At 49.3% G+C, this 21,710-nt stretch overlaps 1 protein-coding gene across 1 annotated transcript in view; it reads right to left on the reverse strand.

The window, feature by feature from the left end:
• LOC147124146 (A disintegrin and metalloproteinase with thrombospondin motifs 3-like) overlaps positions 1-21,710 on the reverse strand; it is a 235,769-nt gene that overhangs the window by 34,817 nt on the left and 179,242 nt on the right. Inside the window, exons 14-16 of the mRNA XM_086002840.1 lie at positions 17,314-17,477; positions 14,524-14,689; positions 5,123-5,255 (exon numbers count right to left, since the gene is read on the reverse strand). Coding sequence (XP_085858966.1) covers positions 5,123-5,255; positions 14,524-14,689; positions 17,314-17,477 — 463 coding nt within the window. The remainder of the gene's footprint in view (positions 1-5,122; positions 5,256-14,523; positions 14,690-17,313; positions 17,478-21,710) is intronic.

Raw genomic sequence — 21,710 nt, forward strand, 5'->3', positions numbered from 1 at the left:
CAAGTGGAGCCTCTGACGGATCTCGAGGAGAGAGTCCACCAGATTGTGGGAGGATGTCTGAGTGGTTCTGTCACCACTGCAGCTGCCGACCCAATGTCCACAGCGATGGTAAGTTTCTCAACTATTACAGCTGTCACCTTTCAGTTGTTTCCCCCGCCAGCATGCTTTCTCAATGTGGAGCCATGTCATAGCATTGCCGCACTGTTGCATCCCTTGCTGCCAAACTGTCCTTTTGCTAAAGCCACTCTTCAACCTCCCTGCTTTCAGATGCTGCATCACCAGCTCGGGAGCCGACCCCTCAAGCTGCCAGTGCAAGTGCCTCCGGAGGCGACGACCAGGAGGAAGCCGGACCATCCGTGCCAGCCTCAGGGGAGCCACCGCATGTGGAGACTGGGGATAGTAGTTCCCTTGAGGGGAGGGGGGGCTGCTCTGATGAGGAGCCAGTTGCAGGGACCAGCGGCCTGTAGCAACGCGCGGGGGGTAGGGACGCTCGGGGGCCGTCTCCACAGAGGGCGAGGCAGGCCACCATGACTGCTGCACAGAGTGCAGAGGAGGTGCGTAGCCTTGCGGAAATGAGCGCCCAGGCCCGGCTCAGGCACACTGAGCTTATGGCTGCAGTGGGGAGGATGCTTGAGTCCATCGACACTCTGGCAAAGAGTGTGGTGGACTTTGGGGCAGCAATGGAAAGGACTGTCCAGGGCTTCGGGGCAGCAATGGAAAGGTCTGTCCAGGGCTTCGGGGCAGCAATGGAAAGGTCTGTCCAGGGCTTGTCCGAGGCAGTGGAAAGGACTGTTCATGGCTTCTCCGAAGCACTGGCACCTGCCACGCAGGTCCTCACTGCTGCCACGCAGTCACTTGCTGGCCTCGTCCACACGCAGATTGAGGCCACGCGAACACTCACTGCTGCCACCGTAGCTGCATCAGGCAGGATCACCCCAGGCCCTTGCAGCACCACAACAGGCCATGAATCTGTGGAGCAGTCGATAGCGGCGGATGATCCGGTGCGGCACCGTCAGAGTGCCAGTGTGTCGGCTGGCCACGGTGCAGGTGTCCTCTCTCTACATGTGACCAGTCCTGATGCCAACTCTGGCACGTCAGCAGAGCAGCTGCCACCACCTGCACGGCACACTGCTAGCAGACATGCCCAGTTGGAGCAGCCTGCTTGCGGGACCTCCAAGCCCAGAGGTTGGCCAGGCCGTCCCTCAGGGGCTTCAGCGCCTTCAGACACTCAGCAGGCGTCCCCCAGCCTTGACCCAGCCACTGGGGTACAATTATGGAGGAGCTGCAGGGAGGGAAGGGGCCGACCTCGTAAGAGTCGTCGGTCTCCATCAAGGGGCCACCAGTAGAGGGAGGTGCTTGGACGTCTCTTTTTCCGGTTTTAAGGCAGTCCACACCTGTTGTGTTTGTTTGTTATGGTTTGGTTAGTTTCGCTGGGTTGCCACACAGTTATCTGTTAGTTTGTTAGTTATGATTTCTGTTGCCATTACGTTGTCATGCTGGAAGGAAGCACTTGTTTGAAAATAAAGAAAACTTTTTATTTACAATCGAGCTGTACACTATTTACAATCATCGATGCCTTCATAGGCTTACAGCAAACCGGAGGGCGCTGTTCGATTCACAGCCACCATTCCGTCCGAGGGGCCTAGAACCGAGTCCTTATGAGCCTCTGACGAACGGCCCTTCCAGGTTCTGGAGCCCTCCCATCTTCCTCCTCCTCCTGATCCTCCTCGCCCGCATGCTCCTCCTCCTCCTCCTCCTCCTCCACCTCCTCGTCCGCCTGCTCTGCTGGACCTTGAGGGTTGGCTGGCATTGGCTGGGTGCATCGAATGGCCAGGTTGTGGAGCATGCAGCAGACAACAACGATGCGCGCTACATGCTCCGGCGAGTACTGTAGGGCACCCCCCGAATGGTCTAGACAGCGGAAACGCTGCTTCAGCACACCAATTGTGTGCTCCACAATGTTCCTGGTGGCCTGATGGCTGCTGTTGTAAAGCTCTTCTGCCGGGGTGGTGGGCAAACAGAGCGGGGTCATGAGCCATGGGCAGAGAGGATAGCCCTTGTCGCCCAGAAGCCAGCCTCATGGGTGATCCGGGCCTCAAAAAGGTCAGCCACTGAGGTCTGCCGCAGGATGAAGGCGTCATGGCTGCTGCCAGGGAATTGTGCGTTCACCGCCATGATCATCTGCCGGTGATCACAGACCAGCTGCACATTAAGGGAGTGGAAGCCCTTTCGGTTACGGAACTCCTCCGGATTCTGCAATGGCGCCCGCAAAGCCACGTGTGTACAATCAATGGCCCCCTGCACCATGGGGAAGTCCGCAATAGCCACGAAGCCCTGTGCACGCTCTCCCTGCTTCTCCAGGGTCAGAGGGAAGGTGATGAATTTGCGCCTCCTTTTGTAGAGGGCAGCTGTAACTTGCCGGATGCAGCAATGCACCGCAAATTGAGAGATATTAGAAATGTCCCCAGCTGCTGCCTGAAACAATCCGCTGGCGTAAAAATTGAGCGCTGATGCGCTATCAATTACTCATAAAAGACTGAGAGTTAAGAGAGTAACTAAAGGCTTTTATTAACAAAAGAATGAAGGTCTGCCTCGAGTGGTCGACCGGTCCAGAATACAAAGGGGCTGGGGAGCAGTCACCTTTATACTAGGACTTGTGGGAGGAGTCAGCCGAGGCATGTCCAGGCATGTACACAGTGGAATACAAACAGTGGTTTACCACAAGCGCAACAGTCACTTTCATGGCCACCGACAGAGAGGTTTGCACCGTATCCGCGGCTGCAGATCCCCAGCAAGCAGGTGGCACAGCTCAGAGACAACATCCTTACCAAATCTCAGGTGTCACAGACACTGCTCCTCCGACATGGTAAGGTAGGAGACCTGCTGCCTGAAAACCCTGGCAGCATATGGTCGGATTTGGCGACGTCCATTGGCCCTCCTCCTTCCGACCAATCCCGGCCCTCTCTCCCTCCGTCTCTGTGCCCCTGCCAGCTGTTCAGCAAGGATAACGTGCCCCTCCGAAGCAGCTCCCATTATTCTGTCCGACGAATAAGATGCAGTCAGCTTTCTGGATCCAACTGCTCTGAACAGGGCTGAAGGTCCCAAGGCTCCTCTGGCTCAATAACAACAAGTCTTTGCCACTGAAGGTCTGCAACTCTCTCCAGCAGCGAGCAGAATGGCCAGGCCAAATGGCTGCCAGTTTTGTAGTAGTGCTGTCCCCTTTAAAGAGCGCCCCCCGAGTACAAGATGGACCTGGTAACGTTCCATCCAACTGTCACTAATAGCACCAGGCGAAACGGAGGGGGGCGCCACTGAATTTCCGGTAAGGGGCGCCAAAAAGGCGTTGCACAATGAAATGACGTCATGATCTGGTCGCAAAGACTTAACGCTGGCGCGAACAGGCTACTCAATATGGCCGGATGCGCTAGGATCACTGCGCACGTCCAAAACTTGGGTAGCGCCCCAAATCTCGGGCTCTTTAGGCGCTAATCGCTGGCGCAACCAACCGAATTTCTAGGCCATAGAGTCATAATGGCACAGAAGGAGGCCATGCTGCCCATCGAGTCCGTGCCAGCTCTCTGTAGAGCAATCCAGTCAGTCCCATTCCCCCGCTCTATCCCCGTAGCCCTGCAATGTTATTTTCCTCAAGTTCCTATCCAGTCTCCCCTTGAAAACATTGAGGCCTAGAAATTCAGTGGCCTGCGCCACCAGTTTGCGCCCAAAGAGGGCTTTTGCGCCACTGTGCAAACCTACCGCGATATTTAGCGGGGCGCTAATGGCGGCGTTAGCCATTAGCGCTGCGCCGCCACCGATGACGTCATCGGTGTGCGCAGCGCCCCGCTATCGCCCCGCTGGCCATACTTGGTTGCTGCCGCCTCCCCCGCGCCGGCCGCAAACAGCGACCGGTACACGGGGCCTACCTGTGCCGGTAGTGGGGCGAGTTAAGGTGGAGGTGCGGCCGGCCGCTTTTTCGGCGGCCGCCTGCCCGCACCTCCGTCCCCGGCCTCCTACACCCCCCCCCCGCGGCATTGCCGGCTGTTTCCAGAGAGCCTGGCACTTCTCCTTGGTGCCGGGCTCATTTGCCGGCACTCGCGAGCGGGGATCGCGCTGTTGCAGGCACCTCCCCCTTAAGAATGAGAGGAAGGCCTGCAGTACCGCAGGCTGCCGTGCCGCAGTGGGTGGCGCTGCGGCACTTTACACGCCGATATTCAGTTTCAGCGCCCCAAGCGGGGCGCCGAAACCCTTGTTTAGCGGCCGGCTTCCACTTGGGGCGCTGAAACTGAATTTCCCGCTGGCGCAAGTGGCTCCGCGCGCAGCGGTAATTCCGGTGCCCAGGCGAGCTGGGCGCCCCTAACTGAATTTCTAGCCCTGAGTGTCTCCGCTTCCACCACTTCCGTCGGCAGCGAATTCCAGGTCCTCACCACTCGCTGCGTAAAAAAGCTCTTCCTCACATCCCCGCTATATCTCTTGCCTAAAACCTTAAATCTGTGTCCCCTAGTCCTTGTACCATCAACTAGTGGGAACAGCCATTCCCTGTCTAGCCTATCCAAATCTGTCATAATCTTGTACACCTCTATCAAATCACCCCTCAACCTCCTTTGCTCTAATGAAAACAAATCCAGCTTCTGCAACCTGTCCTTGTAGCTAAGATCCCCCATCCCCAGAACCATTCTGGTAAATCTCCTCTGCACCCTCTCAAGGGCCTTCACATCCTTCCTAAAGTGTGGTGACCAGAACTGGATGCAATACTCCAGTTGTAGCCTAACCAGCGCTTTATAAAAGTTCAGCATAACTTCTCCACTTTTGTATTCAATACCTCTATTTATGAAGCCCAAGATCCCATATGCTTTGTTAACCTCTCTCTCAATATGTCCTGCCACCTTCAGGGACCTATGCACATCAACTCCCAGGTCCCTCTGTACCTGCACACTCTTTAAAACTGTGCCATTAAGTGCAAGGGAGAACCATTACTGACGAGGAGGAAATCATTTCACTAGCTGTATCTGGCCAGCCAAAATTCTCAAAATCGGCTACAATTCAGAGGAAGCGGCGGTGTTCCGTTTTACAGCGAGCGGATTTTCTGAGGTAAGTGGAGCAGGTGTCAGCAACAGTTGCTACTTACACAGGCAGTGTACATTCCTGCAGGTTACACAGTCTGCGGATGGGTTTTGGCTTTTTGCCTGCATCACAGTAGCTACGATGAACCATTTTATTGTCAGTCTTCCTGCGGCATCCATATTTCGTGTACTGAAAACCTAATAACAAAAATGTAGTCACTTTTCCGAGCTAAACACAACGTGCACTGTTGTATTATATATAAACATAACTGTACAAAGTAGCTTGTCTCATTCTTCCCCCCCAACCCATTCTTCATCTTTTTATTTATTAATTCTCAGGATGTGGGCATCGTTGGCAAGGTCGGCATTATATAAGAACATAAGAAATAGGAGCAGGAGTAGGCCATTCGGCCCTTCGAGCCTGCCCCGCCATTCAATGAGATTATGGCTGATCTTCTGCCTCAACTCCATTCACTGGCCCCATCGCCATATCCCTTGATGCCCTTACTAGTCAGAAATCTATCGACTTCTGTTTTGAATATACCCAATGACTGAGCCTCCACAGCCCTCTGGGGTAGAGAATTCCAAAGATTCACCGCCCTCTGTATGAAGAAATTTCTTCTCATTTCAGTCCTGAATGGCCTACCCTTTATCCTGAGGCTGTGGCTCCTGGTTCTAGACTCCCCAGCCAAGGGAAACATTCTCCCAGCATCCACCCTATCAAGTCCTGTAATAATTTTGTATGCTTCAATGAGATCCCCTCTCATTCTTCTGAATTCAAGAGAATACAGGCCTAGTTTACGCATTTATTACCCATCCTTAGTTGCTCTGAGGTGGTGGCAGTGGGCCTTCATCTTGAACCATTGGGTAGCAGTTTGATACACTGAGTGGCTTGTTAGGCCACTTCAGAGGTCAGTTAAGAGTCAACCACATTGGTGTAGGACTGGAGTCGCACACCGGCAAGACCGGGTAAGGATTGCAGGTTTCTTTCCCGAAAGGGCATTCATAAACCAGTCGCCTTTTTACAACAATCCGACAGCTTCATGGTCACTTTTATTGATAACAGCTTTTTATTTCCAGATTTTATAAACTGAATTCAAATTCGCAAACTGCCATGAAAGAAAGAAAAATGTGCATTTATATAGCACCTTTTACGACCTCAAGATGTCCCAAAGCCAATGAAGTACTTTTGAAATGTAGTCACTGTTGTAATGTAGGGAAATGCAGAGGGCAATTTGCACACAGCAGGGTCCCACAAAGAGCATTGGCCCAGATTTTGTGGTCAGCAGTGAATAAATGGCGCTAACCGTTCATTACACTTACAATTGCCCACATACTTTCGATGGGCTTTTGCACTGGAACTTGCGGTGATTAGAAATCCATTTCAGTGTGGCGCCATTTACAGGGGATCTGGGACCTGTGTGAACAGGGCAAGTAAGTGTGTATCCCCTTAACCAATCAGACTGAAGAAATGTTACTGAGACACGCAGGGGGACTTTTAATGGGGAAGGTGGTTTGGGAACGGGGGGCCTCTGAAGCGGTCAGGAAATCCGAGAGAGTGAGTTTCCTGCAGGCCCTGCAGAATTTAACAGCAGGGCCTGATTTGCATAGGAAAGATCTGTTTCCCACCTGCAGCCAGCCAGATTGAGAGGCTGGCTGTCTCCGGGCGTTTAGGTTTGCAGCAATAGGCCGCAGAGAGGAGGAGGGAGGGTTCATGTGGGGGCAGCGGGTCGGCCAGAGGAGCACGGGGTGGGCTGGAGGAGCTGATGATCGGGGGCCGGGATCAGCACAGGGTGGGGGGGGGGGGTGGTGAAGGAATCGGGAGCCGGGACCAGCACAGAGGGGGAGGGGTGTTGGATAAGGCTCGGGGGATGGGACCAGAACGGGGGTGGGAGCAGGGGGGCGGAGAAGGAGCAGGGGGGCGGAGAAGGAGCAGGGGGGCGGAGAAGGATCAGAGAACCAGCGGGGGGATTGTGTGAGGATCAGGGACTGGAGGAGCGGGGGTGGGGGGGGGTTCGCCAATGATTGCCGGCTGGAGGAGCAGATTGGCGACCGAAGGAGCATGGGGTAGGCCTCATGGGGGGGGAAATCAGAGGCCTCATGGGGGAATCAGAGGCCTATGGGACGGGGAGGACTCTTGGGGGAGGGAGAGGCCTCGTGGGGTGGGTCTCCGATCGTAGGGGTTGGGTTAGGCAGGAACGCTGGATACAGGAGGCACATGCAAAGTCGCTTACCTCCTGGATCCTTAATTTAGCTGGTGGGTTATACAAGGCCTGCAAAACCCGACCAGCTAAAGTTAAACTCAAAATGGAGGTTGATGCAGCGGCTTCCAGCCTCATTATAATATTTAAATAGACGACCCGCCTCCTGGGAGTGGGTTGGCTGCCCGCCCTCCCGTCCCGCCTCCATTAAAACTGGAAGTGTGCTGGTTGGAGGCAGGTTCTGTTCGGGATTCAGGTTTTTAACACTTTAACTCCCCGCCCGATCCCAACCCAAACATTTTTTTAGGTTAAAATTCCCCTTGCAGAGTCTGAACCAGGAAGTATAAGTTAGAATAAGTTAATTCAATGCCAAATCATGTACCAAAAGCGAAATAAAGGGAGGAAAAGAAAGATAGGATTAAGAAAGAGAGATAAAAGAGACAAAAAGAAAAAATATAAAACTACATTTTTTATTTAAATGTTAATTTTTTTAATATCTCCAACAATAATTAATATCTGAAGGCATGAGACTCGAGACCTGTAAAAGTTAATTTTCAGTGCCAGAGTGGTTTGTTTGGCAGCAATTAAGACTTAGCACGCTGTTAAAAATTCACTTACACTTGAATGGACAAGCACTAACCAGAGCATCGGACCTGTGAGGGAGCAGTGACCGGCGGCAGTTTAAAAGCGGCGGCTGATTCAGCGAGGCGAGGCCCGACCAGAGCATCGGACCTGTGAGGGAGCAGTGACCGGCGGCAGTTTAAAAGCGGCGGCTGATTCAGCGAGGCGAGGCCCGACCAGAGCATCGGACCTGTGAGGGAGCAGTGACCGGCGGCAGTTTAAAAGCGGCGGCTGATTCAGCGAGGCGAGGCCTGACCAGAGCATCGGACCTGTGAGGGAGCAGTGACCGGCGGCAGTTTAAAAGCGGCGGCTGATTCAGCGAGGCCCGACCAGAGCATCGGACCTGTGAGGGAGCAGTGACCGGCGGCAGTTTAAAAGCGGCGGCTGATTCAGCGAGGCGAGGCATACCAATTCAACAGCAGGGGAGAGAGGTAAAAAGTAATCCAAGTGTGACTTCACCAGGAAGCAGGTAAGTGATTGGTTGGTGAGTATTTCTTTCTCCTTTTCATTACAAGCTTAAATTCTGCGGTTTATATTTTCTTGGGTCTCTGTGGTGTAGTGGGGACAGTTGGTAAATAAGCGCCCTACAGTATATCTTTAACTGGTGGTATTGAATTAATTTAAATTAATTAAAGGGGTAAGTCATGCCAGGAGAGCCCAGCCCCGTGTTATACTCCTCTTGCTCTATGTGGGAATTCAGGGACGCTGCCAGTGTCCCTGACGACCACGTGTGCCAGAAATGCATCCAGCTGCAGCTACTAACGGGCCGTATTGAGGCGCTGGAGCTGCGGATGGATGGGTTGTGGAGCATTCACGATACTGAGAGGGTCATGGATTACACGTTTGATGAGTTGGTCACGCCGCAGGGTAGGGCTGCACAGGCAGAAGGGAAATGGGTGAACACCAGGCGGAGCAATAGAAGCAGGCAGGTAGTGCAGGGGACCCCTGTGGCCATCCCCCTTTCAAACAGGTATACCAATTTGGATACTGTTGAGGGGGATGATTCACCAGGGGAAGGCAGCAGCAGCCAACTTCCTGGCACCAGGGGTGCTTCTGCTGCTCAGGAAGGAAGGAAAAAGAGTGGGAGAGCAATAGTGGTAGGGGATTCTATCGTAAGGGGAACAGATGGGCATTTCTGTGGCCGTAGACGTGACTCCAGGATGGTTTGTTGCCTCCCTGGTGCCAGGGTCAAGGATGTCACTGAACGACTGCAGGGCATTCTGAAGGGGGAGGGTGAACAGGCAGAGGTCGTGGTTCACATTGGAACCAACGACATAGGTAGGAAGAGGGATGAGGTCCTGCAGCAAGAATTTAGGGAGCTAGGTAGCAGATTAAAGAATAGGACCTCAAAGGTTGTAATCTCTGGATTACTCCCAGTGCCACGTGCTAGTGAGTATAGGAATAGGAGGATAGAGCAGATGAATGCGTGGCTAAAGAGTTGGTGCAGGAGGGAGGGCTTTAGTTTCCTGGATCACTGGGCCTGCTTCTGGGGAAGGTGGGACTTGTACAAGTCAGACGGGTTGCACCTGAACCAGAGCGGGACAAATATCCTTGCGGGGAGGTTTGCTAGCACTGTGCGGGGGGGTTTAAACTAAAATGGCAGGGGGTTGGGAACCTGAGCAGGGATAAAAGCAAAAGATAGGAAGGAGAAAAACAAAAGTGGCAGTCAGAGAAATCAACGGTTTAAATCAAACGTGGCCACAGTAAATAATAATTCTAATAGGTCTAAGAGCGTTAAAAAAACAAGCCAGAAGGCTTTGTGTCTTAATGCGAGGAGCATTTGTAATAAGCTAGGACTTAACACCTCCCTATGCAACTGGATCCTGGACTTCCTGACGGGAAGACCCCAGGTGGTGAAAATAGGCAGAAACACCTCCTCCACACTGATCCTGAACACGGGAGCTCCCCAGGGTTGTGTGCTCAGCCCCCTTCTGTACTCCCTGTTTACTCACGACTGTGTGGCCACGCACAACTTCAGCTCCATCATCAAGTTTGTTGATGACACTACCGTTGTAGGCCTGATCACAGATGGCGACGAGACAGGCTACAGGGAGGAGGTAAGAGCCCTAGGAGAATGGTGCAAGTACAGCAACCGCTCCCTCAACATCAGCAAAACAAAGGAGATGATCGTGGATTACAGGAAGCGGCAGGGGGAGGGACACACCCCAATCTACATCAAAGGGGCTGAGGTGGAGAGGGTCAGCAGCTTCAAATTCCTGGGTGTATTCATTACGGAGGACTTAACGTGGTCCCATCACATCGACGTTGTAACCAAGAAGGTATGCCAACCCATTCTTAATCAGGAGACTGAAGAAATTTGGAATGGCCCCCCAGATTCTCACCAACTTCTACCGGTGCACCATCGAGAGTATCCTGTCCGGCTGCATCACTACCTGGTATGGCAACTGCACCGCCACAGACCGCAAGGCTCTACAGATGGTAGTGAAAGCTGCACAACACACTATAGGAATTAAACTACCTCCTGTGCAGGATATTTACCCCGAGAGGTGCCGGGGGAAGGCCCTGAGAATCATTAAAGACGCGAGTCACCCCAGCCACAACCTCTTCGCCCTGCTCCCGTCCGGTAAGAGCTACCGAAGCATACGGTCTCGTACCAACAGGTTTCGAAACAGCTTCTACCCCCAGGCCATAAGACTCATGAACGATTAATTTATTATTATTTATTACTGCTGTTTTATTTATTATTACTGTTTTTCTATTAGTATTTCTATTAGTATTTTTATCCTTGTTATGCCATATTTATTCCAATGTTGGGCGGACTCGTAAAAATCAACATTTCATTGTGCAGTACACACGCCTGCTGCATATATGACAAATAAAATTGAATTGAATTGAGGTGGATGAATTGGCTGCGCAAATAGAGGTAAACGAATATGATTTGGTTGGGATTACGGAAACGTGGCTCAAGGATGGCCAAGGCTGGGAACTCAACATCCAGGGGTATTCGATATTCAGGAAAGATAGGCAAAAAGGAAAGGGAGGTGGGGTAGCACTACTGGTTAAAGAAGGGATTAATACAATTGTAATGAAGGATATTAGCTCTGATGATGTAGAATCTGTATGGGTAGAATTGAGAAATACTAAGGGGAAAAAAACATTAGTGGGAGTGGTATATAGACCTCCAAACAGTAAGGCGGAGGTTGGGGATGGCATTAAAAGGGAAATTAAAGAAGCGTGCAATAAGGGCACAGCAGTCATCATGGGTGACTTTAATCTACATATAGATTGGGCCAACCAAATTAGTAACAATACTGTGGAGGAGGAATTCCTGGAGTGTTTACGGGATGGTTTCCTGGACCAATATGTCGAGGAACCAACCAGAGATCAGGCCATCTTAGACTGGGTATTATGTAACGAGAAAGGATTAATTAGCAATCTTGTTGGACGAGGCCCCTTGGGTTGGAGCGATCATAATATGATCGAATTCTTCATTAAGATGGAGAATGAAGTAGACTCAGAGACAAGGATCCTCAATTTAAATAAAGGAAACTATGATGGTCTGAGGAGCGAGTTGGGTAGGATTGATTGGGGAATGGCACTCAAAGGGTTGACGGTGGATAGGCAATGGCAAACATTCAAAGACCGAATGGATGAGCTACAGAAATTGTTCATCCCAGTTTGGCATAAAAATAAAACAAAAAAGGTGACTCAACCGTGGGTAACAAGGGAAATTAGGGATAGCATAATATCCAAGGAGAGGACATATAAATTGGGTAGAAAAAGCAATAATCCTGAGGATTGGGAGCAGTTTAGGAGTCAACAAAGGAGGACAAAGGGATTAATTAAGAAAGGGAAAATAGAATATGAGAGTAAGCTATCAGGGAACATAAAAACTGACTGCAAAAGCTTTTATAGATATGTGAAGAGAAAAAGATTGGTGAAGTCAAGCGTAGGTCCCTTACAGTCAGAATCAGGGGAATTTATAATGGGAAACAAGGAAATGGCAGACCAACTAAATACATACTTTGGTTCTGTCTTCACAAAGGAGGACACAAATAACCTCCCAGAGATGCCGGGAACATAGGGTCTGATGAAAGGGAGGAACTGAAAGAAATCAGTATTTGTAGGGAAATGGTGTTAGGAAAATTGATGGGACTGAAGGCCAATAAATCCCCAGGGCCTGATGGTCTACATCCCAGGGTACTTAAGGAAATGGCCCTAGAGATAGTAGATGCATTGCTGGTCATCTTCCAGAACTCGATAGACTCTGGAACGGTACCCATGGATTGGAGGGTAGCTAATGTTACCCCACTATTCAAAAAAGGTGGTAGAGAAAAAGCAGGGAATTATAGACCGGTAAGCCTGACATCGGTAGTGGGGAAAATGCTAGAGCCTATTATAAAAGATGTAATAGCAGAGCACTTGGAAAGCAGTGACAGGATCGGACAAAGTCAACATGGATTTACAAAAGGTAAATCATGCTTGACTAATCTACTGGAATTTTTTGAGGATGTAACTGGTAAAATAGATAAGGGAGAACCAGTGGATGTGGTGTATTTGGACTTTCAGAAGGCTTTCGATAAGGTCCCACACAAGAGATTAGCGTGCAAAATTAAGGCACATGGGATTGGGGGCAAGATATTGACTTGGATAGAGAACTAGTTGGCGGACAGAAAGCAAAGAGTTGGAATAAACGGGTCGTTTTCCGAGTGGCAGGCAGTGACTAGTGGGGTACCACAAGGATCGGTCCTAGGACCCCAGCTGTTCACAATATATATTAATGATCTGGATGAGGGAATTGGATGTAATATCTCCAAATTTGCAGACGACACAAAGCTGGGTGGGAGGGTAAGCTGTGAGGAGGATGTCGTGAAACTCCAATACGATTTGGACAGGTTGGGTGATTGGGCAGAAACATGGCAAATGCACTATAATGTGGATAAATGTGAGGTTATCCACTTTGGTGGCAAAAACAGGAAGGCAGTTTATTATTTGAATGGCATGGGAGAAGGGGAAGTGCAAAGAGACCTGGGTGTTCTTGTGCACCAGTCGCTGAAGGTAAGCATGCAGATGCAGCAGGCGGTTAAGAAGGCAAATGGTATGTTGGCCTTCGTAGCAAGAGGGTTCGAGTACAGGAACAAGGATGTCTTGCTACAGTTGTACAGGGCCTTGGTGAGACCGCACCTTGAGTATTGTGTGCAGTTTTGGTCGCCTTACCTGAGGAAGGACGTTCTTGCCATGGAGGGAGTGCAGCGAAGATTCACCAGGCTGATACCTGGGATGGCAGGAATGATGTATGAGGAGAGATTGTGTCGATTGGGCTTATACTCACTGGAGTTTAGAAGATTGAGAGCCAATTCATCGAAACCTATAAAATTCTGTCAGGTCTGGACAGACTAGATGCAGGAAGGATGTTTCGGATGGCCGGGGAGTCCAGAACCAGGGGTCATAGTCTAAGGATAAGGGGTAAGCCATTTAGGACTGAAATGAGGAGGAATTTCTTCACCCAGAGAGTGGTGAACCTGTGGAATTCTCTGCTGTAGTGTATGTACCCGTCTACCTTTAAGGAAACTATTGTATGTAACCGTTCACCTTTAAGAGAACTACTTTAGGTGTGGCACTACTTGTTTGGCTTCTGTATACTGTAATACCGACAATGACCACACCAGTATATAAGTGTTGTGGCAGGATTGCTGGGGCAGATTCGCCCTGACCTTCGAATAGTAAAGACCTGTTTGTTTGTTACTCCTGAAGTCTGTGTCGTTATTAACAGTACAACCCACAGACTTTACATCTGCCACAGAGGGCGGTGGAGGCCAGTTCATTAAATATATTCAAGAAAGAGTTGGATATATTTCTTGAGGCTAAAGGGATCAAGGGATATGGGGAGAAGGCAGGGACCGGGTACTGCATTTGGATGATCAGCCATGATCTCATTGAATGGCGGAGCAGGCTCGAAGGGCCGAATGGCCTACTCCTGCTCCTATCTTCTATGTTTCTAACTTTTTCTGGCGTGTTTAATGGGTATGTATCGGATTATTGCAGCAACTTCACGCCCTTCCACATGTATTTGAATGCCTAGTCTCTTGGTGAGATACTGTTATAGCGAAACTTCTGGAAGAGTAGGGCATCTCAGGCAGCAACTTCCTGATTTCCACATTTAACCGTGTTTGTGCAGTCACTGGAAGTTGCTGTCCAATTTACTCTTTAATAACGGTGAGTGCTGATAGCCTCATCATTATTTTTACAGCAAAATCCGAGCCAATGTGATAATGACCAGATAATCTGTTTTAATGGTATTGCTTGAGGGATAAATCTTTGTCAGATCACCAGGGAGAACTCCTCTGCTCCTCTTTGTATTAGTGCCATGGGATCGACAGACGGGGCCTCGGTTTAACATCTTATCCGAAAAATGGCACCTCCGACAGTACAGCACGCCCTTGGTACTGCACTGAAGTGTCAGACTGAATTATGTGCTCAAGTCTCTGGAGCGGGATTTGAATGCACAACGATCTGATTCAGAGATGAAAGTGTTTCCCACTAAGCCACGGCTCACACTGTGGTTAGCACAGCACGCACTAAATGGTTAACGGGTAACTCTTTTGCTATGGTTAAAAGAATCAAAGCACAAACCCCTGGTAAAACAGACATTGACGTTTTACTTCATATTCAGACAGAATTACCTCCACCACATGGTTTGGAACACTGGGACCAGCTCTTCAAAGCCCACTCAAATGCATCAACATCTTCCTGAAGTACATTATTGTTGCTGATGGTTGGCAAGGAGTCCTCATGAATAATGTAGTTATAGGTGAGACTAGATTTTGTGCTATTATTCCGAGGGATAATCTGAAAGAAACAGAAGGTTTAATAGGACAGTTAGAAAGCCACCATCGATGTCATGGATTACTGAAGATACCACATCTGAACAGCTGCAGCAACTGGTAGTTTTTTGGTCTGACATGTGGAAACTCCCCAGCGTGTTGAAGAGTTTACAAAGTAAGCTATTGAGAAATCTTGTGATTCTATATTTGTCTCCTTATCACCTCCTTTTGCCTTGCACCATCATCACTTCTGTCATTTAATCACTCCTGCCCCCCACCCAGCTCAGACCTTTCCCTTTCGCTCTTTTCCAGCCCCCTTTTCCCTGGCTCTGTACCTGCTTAAAAGCTGTTCATCTTGGACATCTTCCAGTTCTGATGAAAGGTCATGGACCTGAAATGTTGTCTCTGTTTCTCATCCAAAGATCCTGACCTGCTGAGTAGTTCCAGCATTTTCTGTTTTTATCACGGAGTAATCTACACAGTTACAGATTTGATTTGCCCAATATAGATTGCAGGGACAGACCAAACTTAGCGATGTCCAGCGAGCTTAGAAAAATGTTGGCAGAGCCCAGACTTATGGACTACCATGTGTGCACAGGAAGACTTCTGGAATTTAACCCACCATTTTTGTAAATTTCCTCTGCACCCTCTCTAAGGCACTTGACATCCTTCGTAACGAGTGGTGCCGAGAATTGGACACAATACTCCACCTGGGGCCTAACTAGTGTTTTATAAAGGTTTAGCTCCTTGCTTCTGTACTCTATGCCTCTATTGATAAAGCCAAGGATCTCGTATGCCTTTTTGATAGCCTTCTCAATAGCCTTCTCAACTTGTCTTGCCACCTTCAAAGATTTGTGTCTCTCTGTTCCTTTACCCCTTTTAAAATTGTACCATTTAATTTATATTGTCTCTTCTCATGCATCACTTCACACTTAAATTGCATCTGCCATGTGTCTGCCCATTTCATGAGGAGCTCCCCATACCTGCTACCAACCTGCGCTTTTCAATTTTTTAATGACCAACTAGTAACTACTAACTAGTGGTAAGGTAAGCAGGGCTCTTGTTGAGATCAATATGGGTTATTAGCATGGGTTTGTTAATGGCAAATCATGTTTGACTAACTTGATTGAGCTCTTTGATGAAATAACGGAGAGGGTGGATGAGGGTAGTGTGGTTGATGTGTGTATGAACTTTCAAAAGGCATTTGATAAAGTACCACATAATAGACTCATTAGCAAAATTGAAGCCCATGGGATTAAAGAGGCAGTGGCTATGTGGTACAAAATTGGCTACGGGACAGAAAGCAGAGAGAGAGCAGTGGTGAAGGGTTGTTTTTCAGACTGGAAGGAAGTGTGCATTGATGTCCCCCAGGGATCGGTGTTGGGAGCACTGCTCTTCTTGATATATATTAATGACCTGGACTTGGGTATATAGGGCATCATTTCAAAGTTTGCAAATGACACAAAACTCGGAAATGTAGTAAACAGTGAAGAGGATAGTGACAGACTTCAGGAGGACACAGACAGACTGGTGAAATGGGCAGACACATGGCAGATGCAATTTAACGCAAAGAAGTGTGAAGTGATTAATTTTGGTACGAGGAATGAGGAGAGGCAATATAAACTAAATGGTACATTTTTAAATGGGGTGCAGGAACAGAGAGACATGGGGGTGTGTGTGCTCAAGTCTTTGAAGGAGGCAGGACAAGTTGAGAAGGCTGTTAAAAGGCATATGGGATCCTTGGCTTTATAAATAGAGGCATAGAGTACAAAAGCAAACACGTTATGCTGAACCTTTATAAAACACTGGTTAGACCCTGGTTAAAGTATTGTATCTCATTCTGGGCACCACACTATAGGAAGGATGTCAAGGCCTTAGCGAGGTTGCAGAGGAGATTTACTAGAATGGTTACATGGAAACATTAGGGAAACTGGAGTTTTTCTCCTTTGTGCAGAAATGGCTAAGGGGAGATTTAATAGAGCTGTTCAAAATCTTGAAGGGATTGATAGAGGTTATTGGTTACCATACAAATACAAGTTGTTTTTATTGAAGATAATGTGGGTCAAAGAAAGGATTATGATGCTGCAATGGCAATTTCCCAAACTACACTCTTCCTGTGCAGCTTCCTGCTAGGAGCTGGGGACCAGTGACTTTATCCGATTCACAGAATCACACAGAAACCCCACAGTGCAGATAGAGGCCATTTCGGCCCATCGAGCCTGCACCGACACATATCCCACCCGATCCCCGTAACCCCTACACCAACACATATCCCACCCCTATCCCCGTAACCCCACGTATTTAATCCCCCTAACACTAAGGGTCAATTTTTTATCATAGCCAATCAACCTAACCCGCACATCTTTGGACTGTGGGAGGAAACCGGAGCACCCGGAGGAAACCCACGCAAACACGGGGAGAATGTGCAAACTCCACACAGACAGTCGCCCGAGGCCGGATTCGAACCCGGGTCCCTGGCGCTGTGAGGCAACAGTGCTAACCACTATGCCACCGTGCTGCCTATCTCACAAGTTTCATTTCTATTTATCTGGAGATCTCGGGGCAGGAAAATGTCCAAAGATCTGAAGTTATTAGCCTTGTCAAAATTCTTGTACTAGCGCTAAATAAGGTGCGAGAAGAATCACTCACCAGGACCACAACAGCATCATGCAAAGGGCCATCTGTATGAAGAGTTTCTATATCATCCTCCAAGGTGTATGCCCACTCTATGCCCAGTTCAATAAAAACCTTTGTCTTGGCTTTGTCTCCTTTGCCATTCAGAATGTAGTGGCCTGTAGCCTGGTTCTTGACAGCTGAGATGTAAAATGAAGATAGTTGTGTGCAAAAATGGATAACAAATATATCACACAAGTTACCACAGGATCTCATTATCAGTTCTCAACAAGTTATGCCTGAATTTTATTAAATTACTTGACTTCAGAAATACTGAACTAAAGATATTAAGGTATAAAAATATTAGATGAATAAGATATTCACAATATTTTACCAAAATATGCCAGACAAGGAGGCTTGGGTTGTTTACATTAATATTAATATCTGTTTTAAGACCGTTCTTCTATTTGTGAGCAATGGTCTTAAAACAGATATTAAGAAAACCCTCTTTACTCAAACAGTCGGAAAAAAACTGCCAGGGAGGGATGATGAAAGAGCAGGGTACTAGAACATTGTGATTTAATGGATGAGTTAAGGGACTAAAGGAGAGTTAGGATAGTAGAGGGATCAGTTCACTGATAGAGTTCGGGTACTGCATAGATGAGCCTTAATAGGAGAGATACGTTAATGGAGGAAAGAGCTTCAATGGCAGATTTTGGATATTAGAAGGTGAGAATTAGGGTACTGGAGGGTGAGCTTTGAAAGGAGAGGTTTCCGCCCTTGCCACAGTAGCGAAACGGCTCTCATCAAAGTCATAAATGGCATCCTTTGTGACTGTGACAAAGGTAAACTATCCCTCCTCGTCCTTCTTGACTTGTCTGCAACCTTTGACATGGTTGACCACTTCATCCTCCTCCAACGCCTCTCCACCATTGTCCAGCTGGGTGGGACTGCACTCGTCTGGTTCCATTCTTATCTATCTAATCGTAACCAGAGAATCACCTGCAACGGCTTCTTATCCCGCTCCCGCATCGTTACCTCTGGTGCCCCCCAAGGATCTATCCTTGGCCCCTCCTATTTCTCATCTACATGTTGCCCCTTGGCGACATCATCCGAAAACACAGCATCAGTTTCCACATGTTCGCTGACGACACCCAGCTCTACCTCACTACCTCTTCTCTCGACCCCTCCACGGTCTCTAAATTGCCAGACTGCTTGTCCGACATACAGTTCTGGATGAGCAAAAATGTTCTCCAATTAAATATTGGGAAGTCCGAAGCCATTGTTTTCGGTCCCCGCCACAAACTCCGTTCTCTAGCCACTGACTCCATCCCTCTCCCTAACATCTGTCTGAGGCTGAACCATACTGTCCGCAACCTTGGTGTCATATTTTACCCTGAAATGAGCTTCCGACCACATATCCGCAGCGCAACAAAGACCGCCTATTTCCACCTCCATAATATCGCCCGTCTCCACCCTTGTCTCAGCTCATCCGCTGCTGAAACCCTCATCCATGCCTTTGTTACCTCTAGACTTGACTATTCCAACGCACTCCTGGCTGGTCTCCCACATTCCACCCTACATAAATTTGAGGTCATCCAAAGCTCGACTGCCCGTGTCCTAACTCGCACCAAGTCCCGGTCATCCATTACCCCTGTGCTCGCTGACCTACATTGGCTCCCGGTTAAGCAATGCCTCGATTTCAAAAATCTCATCCTTGTTTTCAAATCCCTCCATGGCCTTGCCCCTTCCTATCTCTGTAATCTCCCCTAGCCCCACAACCCCACCCCCCGCCCCCCGCAGGCATCTTCGCTCCTCTAAATCTGCCCTCTTGAGCATCACTGATTATAATCGCTCAACCATTGCTGGCCGTGCCTTCTGTTGCCTAGGCCCTAAGCTCTGCAATTCCCTGCCAAAACCTCTTCGCCTCTCTACTTCTCTTTCCTCCTTTAAGACGCTTCTTAAAACCCACCTCTTTGATCAAGCTTTTGGTCACCTGCCCTAATTTATCCTTATGTGGATCGGTGTCAAATTTTTTGTCTTAAAATACTCCTGTGCAGCGCCTTGGGACGTTTTACTACGTTAAAGGCGCTATATAAATACAAGTTGTTGTTGTTGTTGAGAGTTATGGTATGGGAGGGTGAGCTTTGATTGGAGAGTTAGGGTAACTCACGGGTGAGCTTTGATTGGAGACTTAGGGTACAGGAGGGTGAGCTTTGATTGGAGGGTTAGGGTACTGGAGGGTGAGCTTTGATTGGAGAGTTAGGGTACTGGAGGGTGAGCTTTGATTGGAGGGTTAGGGTACTGGAGGGTGAGCTTTGATTGGAGGGTTAGGGTACAGGAATGTGAGCTTTGACTGGAGGGTTAGGGTACTGGAGGGTGAGCTTTGATTGGAGAGTTAGGGTACTGGAGGGTGAGCTTTGATTGGAGGGTTAGGGTACTGGAGGGTGAGCTTTGATTGGAGAGTTAGGGTACTGGAGGGTGAGCTTTGATTGGAGGGTTAGGGTACGGGAGGGTGAGCTTTGATTGGAGAGTTAGGGTACTGGAGGGTGAGCTTTGATTGGAGGGTTAGGGTACGGGAGGGTGAGTATTGATTGGACAGTTAGGATTCTGGAGGGTGAGCTTTGATTGCAGGGTTAGGCTACGGGAGGGTGAGCTTTGATTGGAGAGTTAGGGTACTGGAGGGTGAGCTTTGATTGGAGGGTTAGGGTACGGGAGGGTGAGCTTTGATTGGAGGGTTAGGGTACGGGAGGGTGAGCTTTGATTGGAGGGTTAGGGTACGGGAGGGTGAGCTTTGATCGGAGGGTTAGGGTACTGGAGGGTGAGCTTTGATTGGAGAGTTGGGCTCTGGAGGGTGAGCTTTGATTGGAGAGTTAGGGTACTGGAGGGTGAGCTTTGATTGGAGGGTTAGGGTACGGGAGGGTGAGCTTTGATCGGAGGGTTAGGGTTCTGGAGGGTGAGCTTTGATTGGAGAGTTAGGGTTCTGGAGGGTGAGCTTTGATTGGAGGGTTAGGGTACTGGAGGGTGAGCTTTGATTGGAGGGTTAGGGTACTGGAGGGTGAGCTTTGATCGGAGGGTTAGGGTTCTGGAGGGTGAGCTTTGATTGGAGAGTTAGGGTTCTAGAGGGTGAGCTTTGATTGGAATGTTAGGGTTCTGGAGGGTGAGCTTTGATTGGAGGGTTAGGGTACTGGAGGGTGAGCTTTGATTGGAGGGTTAGGGTACGGGAGGGTGAGCTTTGATTGGAGGGTTAGGGTACGGGAGGGTGAGCTTTGATTGGAGAGTTAGGGTTCTGGAGGGTGAGCTTTGATTGGAGGATTAGGGTACGGGAGGGTGAGCTTTGATTGGAGGGTTAGGGTACTGGAGGGTGAGCTTTGGTTGGAGAGTTAGGGTTCTGGAGGGTGAGCTTTGATTGGAGGGTTAGGGTCCTGGAGGGTGAGCTTTAATTGGAGGGTTAGGGTACGGGAGGGTGAGCTTTGATTGGAGGGTTAGGGTTCTGGAGGGTGAGCTTTGATTGGAGGGTTAGGGTACGGGAGGGTGAGCTTTGATTGGAGGGTTAGGGTTCTGGAGGGTGAGCTTTAATTGGAGGGTTAGGGTACGGGAGGGTGAGCTTTGATTGGAGGGTTAGGGTACGAGAGGGTGAGCTTTGATCGGAGAGTTAGGGTTCTGGAGGGTGAGCTTTGATTGGAGGGTTAGGGTACGGGAGGGTGAGCTTTGATTGGAGGGTTAGGGTACTGGAGGGTGAGCTTTGATTGGAGAGTTAGGGTTCTGGAGGGTGAGCTTTGATTGGAGGGTTAGGGTACTGGAGGGTGAGCTTTGATTGGAGAGTTAGGGTACTGGAGGGTGAGCTTTGATTGGAGGGTTAGGGTACCAGAGGGTGAGCTTTGATTGGAGAGTTAGGGTACTGGAGGGTGAGCTTTGATTGGAGAGTTAGGGTATGGGAGGGTGAGCTTTGATTGGAGGGTTAGGGTACGGGAGGGTGAGCTTTGATTGGAGGGTTAGGGTACTGGAGGGTGAGCTTTGATTGGAGGGTTAGGGTACTGGTGGGTGAGCTTTGATTGGAGGGTTAGCGTACTGGAGGGTGAGCTTTGATTGGAGGGTTAGGGTACTGGTGGGTGAGCTTTGATTGGAGGGTTAGGGTACGGGAGGGTGAGCTTTGATTGGAGGGTTAGGGTACTGGAGGGTGAGCTTTGATTGGAGGGTTAGGGTACGGGAGGGTGAGCTTTGATTGGAGGGTTAGGGTTCTGGAGGGTGAGCTTTGATTGGAGGGTTAGGGTATTGGAGGGTGAGCTTTGATTGCAGGGTTAGGGTACTGGAGGGTGAGCTTTGATTGGAGGGTTAGGGTACGGGAGGGTGAGCTTTGATTGGAGGGTTAGGGTACTGGAGGATGAGCTTTGATTGGAGGGTTAGGGTACTGGAGGGTGAGCTTTGATTGG

The sequence above is a fragment of the Somniosus microcephalus genome, chromosome 1, assembly GCF_052327205.1.
Source record: "Somniosus microcephalus isolate GS21.2 chromosome 1, FLI_Smic_1.0, whole genome shotgun sequence".
Lineage (NCBI taxonomy): Eukaryota > Metazoa > Chordata > Chondrichthyes > Squaliformes > Somniosidae > Somniosus > Somniosus microcephalus.